The 14,259-nt window shown below is 36.8% G+C and overlaps 2 protein-coding genes across 9 annotated transcripts in view; one reads left to right on the top strand and one right to left on the bottom strand.

Moving 5' to 3' along the window:
- Positions 1 to 14,259, bottom strand: part of LOC101887310 (axotactin) — a 238,775-nt gene that overhangs the window by 135,708 nt on the left and 88,808 nt on the right. For all 8 annotated transcript variants that reach the window (XM_059131289.1, XM_020039625.2, XM_059131292.1 and 5 more), the window contains one exon: positions 6,180 to 6,464. In XM_059131289.1, coding sequence (XP_058987272.1) covers positions 6,180 to 6,464 — 285 coding nt within the window. The remainder of the gene's footprint in view (positions 1 to 6,179; positions 6,465 to 14,259) is intronic.
- Positions 5,079 to 6,255, top strand: LOC105262464 (uncharacterized). The gene has a single exon (XM_011297584.3). The coding sequence runs from the start codon at positions 5,136 to 5,138 to the stop codon at positions 6,120 to 6,122; it is 987 nt and encodes a 328-aa protein (XP_011295886.2). The 5' UTR covers positions 5,079 to 5,135; the 3' UTR covers positions 6,123 to 6,255.

Genomic DNA, 14,259 nt, shown 5'->3' with positions numbered 1-14,259 from the left:
TAAAATTTTGCACACATGTATATTTTGCCAGTAGGCAGGTTAAGTTCGTAAATGGGCCATGTAGGTCCACGTTTTCATATAGCCCCCATATAACGGTACCTCCCGATATCCAGTACTTTGATGATTTTAGCGACATAGCTAACCGGAAATTTTTAAAATTTGGTATTTGAAGTTCGTAATGGATACTACAATCTATAACACAAAATTGTCTGTGCAGGTCCACGTCTTCGCATAGCCCCCATATAATGGTACCTCCCAATATTCGGTATTTTGATGATTTTAGCTTCATTAATCACCGGAATTGTTTCAAATTACGTATTTAGAGGTCATAATGGGAACTATTGTATGTGACAGAAAATTTTCTATGCTGGTCCAGGTCTTCGTATAGGCCCCACATACCAGTACCTCCCTATATTCGGTATTTTGATGATTTTAGCGACATTATTCACCGGAATTGTTTCAAATTTGGCATTTGAAGTTCGTAATGAAAACTACAGCGTAAGACAGAAAATTATCTGTGCAGGTCAACGTCTTCGTGTAGCCCCCATATAACGGTACCCCCCAATGTTCGGTATTTTGATGATTTTAGCGACATTGTTTACCGGAATAGTTTCAAATTTGGTATTTGAAGTTCGTAATGGATACTACATCCTAAGTCAAAAAATGAGCCATGTAGGTCCACGTCTTCATATAGTCCCCATATAACGGTACCCCCCGATATTCCGTATTTTGATGATTTTAGCGACATTATTTAGAGGAATTGTTCCATATTTGGTATTTGAAGTTCGTAATAGATAGTGCAGCATAAAACAGAAAATGGGTCATGCAGGTCCACGTTTTCATATAGCCCCCATATTCCGTACCCCCCGATATTCGGTATTTTGATGATTTTAGCGACACTATTTACTGGGATTGTTTCAAATTTCGCATGTGAAGTTCATAATGGATACTTCAGCCCATGCCAGAAAATTGTCTGTGCAGGTCCACGTCTACGTATATCCCCCATATAACGGTACCCCCCCCCCCCATTACCGGAATTTTGATGATTTTAGCTACATTATAAACAGATTTTTCTTCAAGTTTCGCATTTAAATATTGTAATAACTTATGACAAAAGTTGCCTATGCAGGTCCACGTCGTCGTAGAAGCATTCGGTATTTTTAAGATTTTAACAGAATTTTTAACGGTTTTTTTTTTTTGAAATTGCCAAATTTGTACCAAATGGTGGAGAGTATTAAAAGTTCGGCCCGGCCGAACTTACAGCTTTTTTACTTGTTTTTTTAATAATTTCTGTTTTTATTCTGTTTTATGGCCATCACTTGATAACATAATTACTTGGCAATGAAAATGTTGCATTGCAAATGGCAACACATCTGGTTTTTTTTTAATATAGAACGGATTACAAACGATGACACCATGACCAACAACATGCTGGCTTATATTCGCAACAACAACAAAATTTCAAAAAAAAGGGGGGGGAGTTGACTGAAGAAGATGAAATAAAAACAAAATGCTGCAAACATAGTTGTCATTTTAGCTCCGAACAAACCTACATCCGAAGTCTGAACTTTAGGATCTGATCCTATTACCGTTTGGCGAGTACATGAAATTCAAATTAATTTTTCCATCATCATTTTGTCAGAGAGTGTGAATGGGATTGCGATGCTGGGATTCGTCGTATAGCCACTGTCATTTACACGAACATGCCAGGATGCAGTTGTTGTGTTACACTGACTGACTGACACTATGGTTGTGTCGCATACCCACATACACACACATGTATGCTGACATGTTGACTTATGTCGCATATTCCTGGTAGACAAACAAATTCACATCTGACATATATTTTCATGGAAATGGTAGACGACGGTAAGGCTTAAAGCGTAGAGTTGGTAAATTGTTTCCAGTTTTTTTTTACATATGTGTGTGTGTGTGTGCTTGCATGGTATCACAGACAAATTTGTTGTTTCGCGAGACAAGGTGAGAGTGACACTTACCGAGATTTGCCATTTTATTTTTTACAATTTGAATTTTTTTTATCTTTTCCGTTGGCCTCTTGAACTTTTAAAACTGAGAGAAATTCATTGGAATTTTTTAAACATTAACTTGGGGGGTTTTCTGTGCCGGTTTCCATTTATCCTTTAAACTTTTAAGCATAGCATCAGGATTTTCGAAATGCGGCATAATGGAATTTTTTCCGAAATTAATTAATATTAATTCAAGGAAGAGAAGACCTCGTCTCGGGTTGACTTTAATATAATTTTAGATCTTCTATTAGGGAAAACCTCTTTAGAATGCAAGTCTTCATTTTGGGGAGAACTTCTCTTGAATAAAAGAACCTCACTTGTGAAGGGCTTCTACACACATGCTTTTTTTTGGGGGGGGGACTTCTATAGACTAGAGGACTTTCACTTTTGGGCAGGATTTCTGAAGAATAGAACAGTTCAATAGAACAGTTGACCTCCCTTTTTGGAAGGTTTTCTATGGAATAGGTCAACTCCCTTTTGGGTGAGGTTTTCTGTGGAAGAGAAGACCTCCCTCTGTGGAGGAGGTTTTGTGGGGGAAGTTTTCTATGGCATAGAAGACCTCCCTTTGTGGAGAAGGTTTTCTGTGGCATAGAAGACCTCCCTTTGTGGAAGAGGTTTTCTATGGCATAGGAGACCTCCCTTTGTGGTGGAAGTTTTCTATGGCATAAAAGACCTCCTTTTGTGGAGGAGGTTTTCTATGGCATAGAAGACCTCCCTTTGTGGAGGAGGTTTTCTATGGCATAGAAGACCTCCCTTTGTGGAGGAGGTTTTCTATGGCATAGAAGACCTCCCTTTGTGGAGGAGGTTTTCTATGGCATAGAAGACCTCCCTTTGTGGAGGAGGTTTTCTATGGCATAGAAGACCTCCCTTTGTGGAGGAGGTTTTCTATGGCATAGAAGACCTCCCTTTGTGGAGGAGGTTTTCTATGGCATAGAAGACCTCCCTTTGTGGAAGAGGTTTTCTAGAGAATAAAAGACCTCCCTTTTGGGGGAGATTTTCTATAGAATAAAAGACCTCCCTTTGTGGGGGAGGGTTTCTATGGCATAGAAGACCTCCCTTTGTGTAGGAGGTTTTCTATGGCATAGAAGACCTCCCTTTGTGAAAAAGGTTTTCTATGGCATAGGAGACCCCCCTTTGTGGAGGAGGTTTTCTATGGCATAGAAGACCCCCCTTTGTGGAGGAGGTTTCCTATGGCATAGAAGACCCCCCTTTGTGGAGAAGGTTTTCTATGGCATAGAAGACCCTCCTTTGTGGAGGAGGTTTTCTATGGCATAGAAGACCTCCCTTTGTGGTGGAGGTTTTCTATGGCATATAAGACCTCCCTTAGTGGAGGAGGTTTTCTATGGCATAGAAGACCTCCCTTTGTGGTGGAGGTTTTCTATGGCATAGAAGACCTCCCTTTGTGGAGGAGGTTTTCTATGGCATAGAAGACCTCCCTTTGTGGAGGAGGTTTTCTATGGCATAGAAGACCTCCCTTTGTGTAGGAGGATTTCTGTGGCATAGAAGACCTCCCTTTGTGGAGGAGGTTTTCTATGGCATAGAAGACCTCCCATTGTGGAGGAGGTTTTCTATGGCATAGAAGACCTCCCTTTGTGGAGCTGATTTTCTATAGCATAGAAGACCTCCTTTTGTGGGGGAGGTTTTCTATGGCATAGAAGACCTCCCTTTGTGGAGCTGATTTTCTATGGCATAGAAGACCTCCTTTTGTGGGGGAGGTTTTCTATGGCATAGAAGACCTCCCTTTGTGGAGGAGGTTTTCTATGGCATAGAAGACCTCCCTTTGTGGAGGAGGTTTTCTATGGCATAGAAGACCTCCCTTTGTGGAGCTGATTTTCTTTGGCATAGAAGACCTCCTTTTGTGGGGAAGGTTTTCTATGACATAGGAGACTTCCCTTTGTGGAGGAGGTTTTCTGTGGCATAGAAGACCTCCCTTTGTGGGAGAGGTTTTCTGTGGCATAGAAGACCTCCCTTTGTGGGGGAGGTTTTCTAGAGAATAAAAGACCTCCCTTTTGGTGGAGATTTTTTATAGAATAAAAGACCTCCCTTTTGGGGGAGATTTTTTTTATAGAATAATAGAGATTTTCTATAGAATAAAAGACCTCCCTATTGGGGGAGATTTTCTATAGAATAGAAGACATCCCTTTTTGGGGAAGTTAGGAATAGAAACCTCCCTTTTGGCGTGGGTTTTTTCGGTAGTCCTCTGGTTTTGTATGAATTCTGTAGAATAGAATGCTTCCCCTTGGTGAGAATTTGGGGTGTGATTATTCTTTTCAAAACATTATCCCATATTTTCCCAACGTTTCTATTTTCCAAATCGTTGTTCATTGACTATTCAAACAATCTCTGGTTCGATCATTCGTTTGGCCTGACAGATTAATTAAGTTATTTGCCAATGGCCAAACATTTTGGAAAAATAAATGATCAAATATGCATTTGTTCCACAAATATGCACCGAAGAGCTGTTGAAAAATCCATTCATGAATGAACAATTCATCGATTATGGCACATGAGTGGATAGATAGAATGTTGTTGTTCTTATTATTATTATTTTTCGATGTGAGTTTAGCAAAATGTGTGCCATTAGTTTTAAAATCTATCTGGATGTATTTGTAAATATGTATAAACAAATGTGGTGTGTGTGGATATTGCGATGTTATGAAATTTGTTATAGATATAATTTCAATTTCAAACTTTAATTAGGACGTTAGAAATTGGATGACGCTGACATGAAACAACAAAATTAGATGGGAATGGGAATATATATGTAAATTTGAATATGAAAACTAAAATTATGAATGGCCAAGATACAATCGTGGTATCATCCTCGTGCCCATCATGGACGGTATAAAAAAAGTTTTAAGAAAGAAAAAAAAATGAAGTCAAAAACTGTATCCCTCGATTTTAATTTGAATAGAATGGGGATTAAATTTCTCATAGTGTCCTGTACTCAAATACTTTTCTCGGTTATGTCACCCCTAATTCTTGGTTTTACTTTATCCTCACCGAAATTCTCCCTGAGGGTTTTTCCGTACACTTCGTTTTTTTATTTTTCAAAAATTTGATTTTTTGAATCCAAATTTCTTGTAAATTTTCAACGCAAAATTCAAAATGACACCAAGAATTGTCAAAACGGATCCAAATATTGTACGCAAATTACAGATGTCCCATCGAAAATCCATTGAAAATGCCCAAAGTATGATTGACATGAAACCCACCAAGATCTTGGCAACCACCTTCCTGAATATGAATAAACTCAAGGACGATTTTAAGGCAAGCAGCCGGATTCTTAAGGATAATATACAGTTGTTGAGACGCATAAATTATATACAACGGAATCATGGAAAGACGGGTAGTTATAACAAATACAAGGGACAAAAATCCACATATTTGGAAAATGTGAATAGGCAACAGGAAATCATAAAAAGAGAAAATTTGGAATTGGGACGTCGATTGTTGAGCGTCACTTCGACAATGGACACAAGGGAGAAGGTCAGGGAATCGAATGGTAACAAAAACTCCAAGGAGAAAGAAAAACACCCTCTCGATAATTCCATAATCCAGGCCTATATGGATGTGACTTCTATAACAGATCAACATTTAATGGCACAGCTGCTGAGACCCAAAATTTATTTGGATTTATATATCAAAAATTTACATCCCCTAGGCAGACTTGTTATCCAGTTATATACCGAAGCGTGTCCCGATTTGGTACTTGAATTTGTGCGCCTGTGCAGCCACAATAGCTTTGAGCTCATAAAACTTATACGCATCTTCCCCTTACTATGGATCGAAACGGAACTCATGGTCGAAAATGAAAAACTCAGTAAATCTAATTTTGAATATCAGCCAAATTGTTTGGATCTCTCCCAGAAACATGGTGTCCTGTCATTTTCCCAGCATTACCTACAAGGATTTCCATTGGGTCTCTTAAATTTTACCATCAGCTTTAAACCCCTTCCCGCATGTCAAAGAGAACGCATTCCCTTCGGGATAATCTCAAATGGTCTTCGAATATTATCCCTCCTGCCCGATTATGGCACAAAAAACGGTAAAATCAAAAAGCAAATAACTGTCAGCAAATGTGGTGTCTTGTAAGGATAATGAATGAAAAGGGTATTTACAACAACAACAAAATCCGTATCCTATACTCACTATAAATATCACAATGCTCGCCCTCGTAGTGTGAACCAAAACAATCACACGATATGCCATAGTAGTGATTAATGCATCGCGATCCAACGAAACATAAATTGTGACGCGAATGACATTTGTCCGGACAGCCTTCGTTGACGTTTTCATGTTTGGTGGCCACCAACGGTGATATGGGCAATAGATCAGACGCAGCTTTGCCCGAACTCAGTGTCACATTGCGTATACAGCCCACAAATGATTCGATGATGTATTTCACACCGTGCAATTTCTCTTCGGAGGAGAGGCCTGCAAAGAAACGGAAATGAAAAATGAAAGAAATAAATGAATGAATGGCAAAAACATTAATAATTGAAGAACACTATGACGGTGGTATAAATCTGGTTTAAAACAGAACATTGTGTTTTGTGGGCTTTAAAACATTAGTTTAGATATAAGAGATTACTCAGCAGTTAGTGATGTTGGGTTAAAAGTAACACATTATTTTCTGAATTTCTTATTACTTGAGATTCCGAACTTTTAATAACCATTTTAAAGGATCTGGAAATTATTCAAAAAAAAAAAAAAAAAAAAAAAAAAAAAAAAAAATACCAAAGACGTGAACCTGCTAAGTAATTGTTTGTCATAGGCTGTAGTACCGATTCCGAACTTCAAATACGAAATTTAAAACAATTCTGTTGAATAATGTTGCTAATATCATAATAATAATGTTGCATATCGGGAGGTACCGTTATATGGAGGATATACAATATCTTGGACCTATACTCCTTGTATGGATTTTGATACAATTCCATTGAAAACTGTAGATAATATTATGAAAATACCGAATATCGCGGGGATATACGATATGGTGGCCTATATAGACAATTCTCCTTCAGGGGTTAAAGTACTCAGAATTCCTTGTGTGGATTTTGAGACAATTTCATTGGAAAACTTGGCTAAAATGATCAAAATACCGAATATCGGGAGATACAGTTCAATGGGGGATATACGATATCGAGGACCGATATAGCCCATCTTCGAACATGACCTGCCTGCAGACAAAAGACAGAATAATTATAACTCCTATAAAATGTGATGAGAGAGTCCGATTGTCTTCAAATGATTACACACGTCCCAGTATTCTTATTAACCCAAGGTCTGGTTAACCCAAGACCCTCAAAAGGTCAACATTTTGAATTAGCAAAACGATAATAAAATCCGAAATAAGTATCCGGTTCTCTTCTAATTTCACACATGCCATTATTTTTACTAACACATAATCTACTGTGGAAAATGCATACACAGGGTTAGACGAAAAAATTGCAACCAAATTCTGACTGCTGTCATTTCTAAGCCACTCGTCCGACAGCTGTTAAAATTATTCCAGTGATTTTTTACAAGCGTACAAAAGCATTTTGGTGAGAATTTTCCAGAAAAAAAGTTATTCGTGATGGAATTCAAGCGTGATAGTGTGATTCCTTTATACTTGGTCTCCAGCACTTAAATGTGAATAAATCTTTTGTGTCTCGTACCATCGCTCGTTACCGTGATAACGGTAGCGACGCCAAGAAAGTGGACGGAAGAAAACAGCAACATCAGCAGAAATAGTTCGAAAAGTAAAGAAGCGATTTGATCGAAACCCGCGTCGCAGTGGCCGAAAAATGGCTGGTGAGCTGAAAATATCGCAATATTCCATTCGGCAAATATTGAAAAATGAGCTCGGGGTAAAGCCATTGAAATTCCAAAAAGTGCAAGAACTTACACGGCAACAGAAAGAAAATAGACTTAAAAGAGGTAAAGAGTTGCTTTGCTTGGCCGAAAGTGGTGAACTGCCGAATTTGGTTTTCTCCGATGAGAAAACATTCGTTGTCCAGCAGTTTGTAAACAAACAAAATGATCGTGTTTACTTGCCAAAGCGGTCAGCTGAAAATTTGCACCTTCGGTCGGCCACCAGAACTCAAGCGCCTGCCATGGCGATGGTGTGGGCCGCCATAAAAGCCGATGGTCGCTCTCCGCTCGTATTAATTGAAAATATTCTGGAGGTTGTATTAAAGCCTTGTTCACATTTTGGCCGCAGAAATTGGACCTTCCAACAGGACTTAGCACCATCGCACTCAGCACGCCCCACCCAAGAATGGTTACAAAATTATGTTCCTCATTTCGTTTACAGCTCACATGGCCACCAAAATCTCCGGATACCAATCCGTTGGACTTTTGTGTCTGGAGTATTTTGGAAAGCAAGGTTGGCACTAAAAATACCAAAGTGTCGATCACCTCAAGCAAGCGCTTTGCCGGGAATGGGCCAAACATTCGGGCAGCGTGTGACGGTTTCATTGGCCGTTTGAAGGCCATAATTCGTACTAAAGGTGACCAAATCGAACAGATCTAAACATATTTTAAAATTTGATGCGATTTCCGACATTTTTTCCTTTCATTCAATAAAAAATTATGGCGTTTGACTTTGTAGTCGTTTTTTTATCTCACCCTGTATTGACGCACTGCTTCTGGTATTTCCCCCACAAAGGGTAGTGGAATATTTCGGTTCGCTTTATCTGGTACCTCACACATACATATTTCCAAATTTTCCAAAAATTGAAATATAGGAGTAGATATTTTTATTAGACTCAGGTCAGATACGAATGGGGCAATATTGGTCATCTGCTTCGGAGCCGCCCCCATAAATAGTCAACAGTTGGAATAATCATAATTCTAGGCTGGGGTATACATCTGTCGGCATAACAATTGATGTTATTTAACGTGTTTTTTTTTATAAGTAAAAAAAAAGCTGTAAGTTCGGCCAGGCCGAACTTTGAATACCCTCCACCATTTGGTACGAATTCAACAATTTTCAAAAAAAAAAAAAAAAATAATAAAAGGATTTTAAAATTCTGTTAAAATCGTGTAACCGTATATTAGAGTCTATATGGCGACATGGACCTGCATAGGCAACTTTTGTCACAAGGCAACTTATATCACAATATTCAAATGCGAAACTTGAAAAAAATCTGTTTATAATGTAGCTAAAATCGTCGAATATAGGGAGGTACCATGGTGGTTATAAAACGTGGATCTGCACACAAAATTTTTTGTCATAGGCTGTTATATCGAACTTCACGAACTTCAAATGCGAAATTTGAAACAATTCCGATAAATAATGTCGCTAAAATCATCAAAATACCGAATATCGGGGTGTACCGTTATATGGGGGCTATACGAAGACGTGGACCTGCACAGACAATTTTCTGTCATAGGCTGTAGTATTCATTACGAACTTCAAATGCGAAATTTGAAACAATTCCGGTAAATAGGTTCGCTAAAATCATGAGAATACCGAAGATCGGTGGTACCGTTATATGGGGGCTATACGAAGGCGTAGTCCTGCACAGACAATTATATGGGGGCTATACGAAGACGTGGACCTGCACAGACAATTTTCTGTCATAGGCTGTAGTATTCATTACGAACTTCAAATGCGAAATTTGAAACAATTCCGGTAAATAGGTTCGCTAAAATCATGAAAATACCGAAGATCGGTGGTACCGTTATATGGGGGCTATACGAAGGCGTAGTCCTGCACAGACAATTTTCTGTGATAGGCTGTAGCATCCATTACGAACTTCAAATACTAAATTTGAAATAGTTCCGGTAAATAATGTCGCTAAAATCATCAAAATACTGAATATTGGGGGGTACCGTTATATGGGGGCTATACGAAGACGTGGACCTACATTTCCCATTTTCTGTTTTATGCTGTAGTATCTATTAAAAACTTTAAATACCAAATTTGAAACAATTCCGGTAAATAATGTAGCTAAAATCATCAAAATACCGAATATCGGGAGGTACAGTTATATGGGAGCTATCCGAAGACGTGGACCTATATGGCCCATTTTCAATACCAAAAGTCCGGCAGACATAGTACACATTTGAGTAAAATTTTATCAACCTACTTCATTTCGTTCGGAAGCTAGAGTGATTTCCACAGACGGACAGACGGACGGACATTGATAAATCGACATAGAATTTTATGCTGATCAAGAATATATATACTTTGTGGGGTCTAAAATGTATATTTCGAGGTGTTACAAACGGAATGACAAACTTAATATACCCTCCATAGTATGGTGGAGGGTATAAAAACATCAAACCACTTATGAAAAAAATCATCTGGACAAATCTTGGAGCACTGAGGCGTATAAGTTATGCCATAAATCATTCGCTTTCACAGCTCCACACACAATGCGCCATTTCCTCGAATTATGTATGCATTTGTTTGTACATTTGTATATTGGCCGAAATTAGTTAATTTAACTGTTGCAATTTAAACAACAACAGAAACCACACATGTATGTACATTCGAATGTGTGTGTGCTTGTGTGTGTGCATGTGACGACGACCGCCTGCTGAGTTGCAAATATTCAATACAATTTCTTTCAACGGATTTGGCCATTCAAGCCATCAGCATCAGCAGCATCATGTTTGGCTGTTTGTTTGACTTGACACATTAATTAAGTTATTTGCCGAAGGTCATAATCGGTAAAGTTAGAGACTTAACACACAAACACATATACACATTCATTTCATAAATATGTTAGCATGTGTGAGTGTACGTAATTCCAAAATAGCTAAACTGAACAAATTTCTATTCATGAATGAATAATTTAGCAATTATAACACTTGAATGAATGAATAGAACGTTGTTAGCTGCGGTGGAAATTTGTTTTGGCCGTCATATCCACAGATTACACTGCACAAAAAAAAAATGGTGGACAATATTTGGTGGGAATTGAAAGGCATTGTTAAATGAAGTGAATTGTTGTGTTATTTTCAAACAAAATATTTATACAAGGTCAATTTCGTTAGAGGTACAGTAATAAAAATTAAAAAAAAAAAATTAAAATATAATTATTAATTTCTAATTTGATTCTTTGTTCTTCGATTGAGCAGTGCATTGTCTGAATTTTTTAGGAATGTTTTTTAAGGACCTCCGAGGCAACATGGCTCAATTTTTAGGGGAATATTAAATTATTTATTATTTTAGGCAAATTTCATGGATTGTCAAGGAATATTTTTTCAGGACCTGTAAAATGAAATGGTGTGGATTTTTAAGGAAGCCACATACCTTGGAGTCAAGGTGTTTATTTTAAAGGTCATCCAAAGCAATTGAATTGCTAACAAATATTTTTGAAGGACCTCCTAAGCATGGATTTTTCGAGGATTATTTTATAAGAATTTCTAAAGCGACGTAGCGTGATTTTTTTGCAAATAGCTCTTTAAGCCGAAAAATGGGGATTTTTAAGAAAATTTTATGACGACCTCGAATGCAATAAGACGAGGATTATTAAGAATATTCTTAAAGTCCTTTAAAACTACACGCTGGAATTTTGATGAATGATTCATACAAAAATATTCATAGTTTCGAAGGAACCTCATAGCCACAATAGTGGATTTTTAAAAAAGAAAGCTTTTGGGGCCTTCCCTTTTTATACCCTCCACTTTAGTATGGAGGGTATATTAAGTTTGTCATTCCGTTGGTAGGACCTCGAAATACACATTTTAGACCCCACAAAGTATATATATTCTTGATCAGCATAAAATTCTATGTCGATTTAGCGATGTTCGTCCGTCTGTCCGTCTATCCGTCTGTTGAAATCACTCTAGCTTCCGAACGAATTGAAGTAAATTGATAAAATTTTTCCCAAATGTATGTTATGTGTGCAGGACTGTTGGCATTGTAAATGGGGCGTGTAGGTCCACGTTTTGGTATATCCCCCATATAACAGTACCTCCCGATATTCGGTATTTTGATGATTTTAGGGACATATTTCACCAGAATTGTTTCAAATTTGATATTTGAAGTTCGTAATGGATGCTTCAGCCTACGACAGAAAATTGTCTGTGCAGGTCCAGGTCTTCGTATAGCCCCCACATAACGGTACCTCCCGATATTCGGTATTTTGATTTTATCGACATTATAACCGATTTTTTTAAGTTTTGCATTTGAATATTGTAATGGCTTATGACAAATGTTAACTACGCAGGTTCACGTCGTCGTATAGACCCTAATATAATAGCTACATTCGGTATTTTTAAGATTTAACAGAATTTTTAACGGATTTTATTATTTTTGAGAATGGTGGAGGGTGTTCAAAGTTCAAACTTACAGCTCTTTTACTTGTTTATGTATAATTTGGGATACATACGAGGATTTTTGTAGAATAATTTTAAAGCTTAATCCGAAAATCATCATGACAATAAGACGTGGACTTTTTAAGATTATTTTCTTTAGAAGAAAGGACCCACATGTTTTGGTTTTTAAGAATAACTTTGTAGGTCCTATCCAACCCTAATGACCACAAGACGTGAATTTAAAAAAAAATAGGTGCCATTCGAGGACCCTCATGTCCACAAGAAGTGTTTTTTGAGAATAAATCTTTAAGACCTATCCCAGGACCCATATGACTACAAGAAGTGTTTTTTTCTAGAATAACTTTTTAAAGCCCATATGTAAGAATGGAGTTTCAAAAATATGTTTTTCAAAGGCATCCGTGTATCCTCTGAGCCATAAGACGTGGGCTTTTTAATTTATTTTTTAAGACCCATCCGATGACCCTTATAGCCAAAAATGTGGATTTATTAAAAATTATGTTTAAGGCCATCCAAGGACCCTCATAGCAACAGGAAGTGAAATTTTTGAACTTATTTTTTAAGGCCCATCCAAAGACCCTTACAGCCACAAATGTGGATTTTTTAAGAATTATTTTGTATAGCCCATCCGATAACCCTATTGGTGACAAAACGTGATTTTTTTTAAGAAAAACTCTTAAGGTCCATCCGATGTTTCTCGTGGCCCATAAAGTGATTTTTAGAGAATAATTTTGAATCCTCGGATTCACTTAGTTTACGGCCAATGCGAGTATCTTCACAGCCACCAGATGTGGATTTTTTAAATTATTTTTTCCTTTTTTTAATTTTTGAAGAATAGTTTTTAAGGTCCATGTGGGGATTTTAGAAGAAAAATATTTTATGCTAATCCAAGGACCCTCGTTGCCGCGAGTTGTGGATTTTTTATTGCCCATCCGAGGACCCTCGTAGCGACAATACGTGCATTTTATGAGAATATTTTTAAGACACGTTCGAGAATTTTTTTAAGAATAAACATTTTTAGGTTCATCCGCAGACTCTAATTTTTGAGGATCCAAATGGAATTTTTGAGGATCCTAATCAAATCACTCTCTGAGTCGATTATGGATGTCCGTCCGTCTGTTTTGTACTTTTGTGACCTAAGTTATATTTTGATAACATTTTACACAGGTCTTTGTTTGACCAAAAGACGAGCCCTATTGAAATTGGAGAAAATCGGCCAAAAGTAAGATGTAGGTCCCACATATCCTCGTTTAATTTTTTACTGTATACAAAATGTGGTAATATCCGTCCAAAAGGATTCAATTTGACAATTGTGATTAAATTGAGCATAAAAATAAATATGTTCAATTTGGTGATAATTGGTTCCGATAAAGCTACATCTACCATTTTTTGTTGTTCATACTATTTATTGTTTTTGTCCCCCACAGCCGTTATATGCCTACATAACAACGATATTTGGGAAAATATATCTAAAAAAGCTCAGAAATACATTTGCAAATTTTGTAGAGATCGGTTCAGATTTGGATGTAGCTTCCGTATATATATCTATATATATATATATATATATATATATATATCTATATATATATATATATATATATATATATATATATATATATATATACATATATATATATATATATATATATATATATATATATATATATATATATCTATATATATATATATATATATATAAATATATATATATATATAAACTTATCCGATTTGAAATCTTTAATATAAGCCCAAATAGAATGGATTTTTGGTACATAGGACCGCATTCAGCATAGAAGATAATGTTCCAAAGTTCATTAAAATAGGTCCCATATGAAGGGTGTTTTTTTAAGCTAGATAGAACTTTAAATTGTAAAAAGTAACATAAAAAATTAAATTTTGATGAAACTTTTTTTTATTTGTTTCAGTATACTCTGACAAATCATCATGAGAGCCC

This window comes from Musca domestica, unplaced genomic scaffold (genome assembly GCF_030504385.1).
Source record: "Musca domestica strain aabys unplaced genomic scaffold, Musca_domestica.polishedcontigs.V.1.1 84, whole genome shotgun sequence".
NCBI lineage: Eukaryota > Metazoa > Arthropoda > Insecta > Diptera > Muscidae > Musca > Musca domestica.
This window is presented reverse-complemented; position numbering and strand designations above follow the sequence as displayed.

Coding starts and splice junctions, on each gene's coding strand:
- LOC105262464 (XM_011297584.3), top strand. CDS start 5,136: ATGACACCAAGAATTGTCAAAACGGATCCAAATATTGTACGCAAATTA.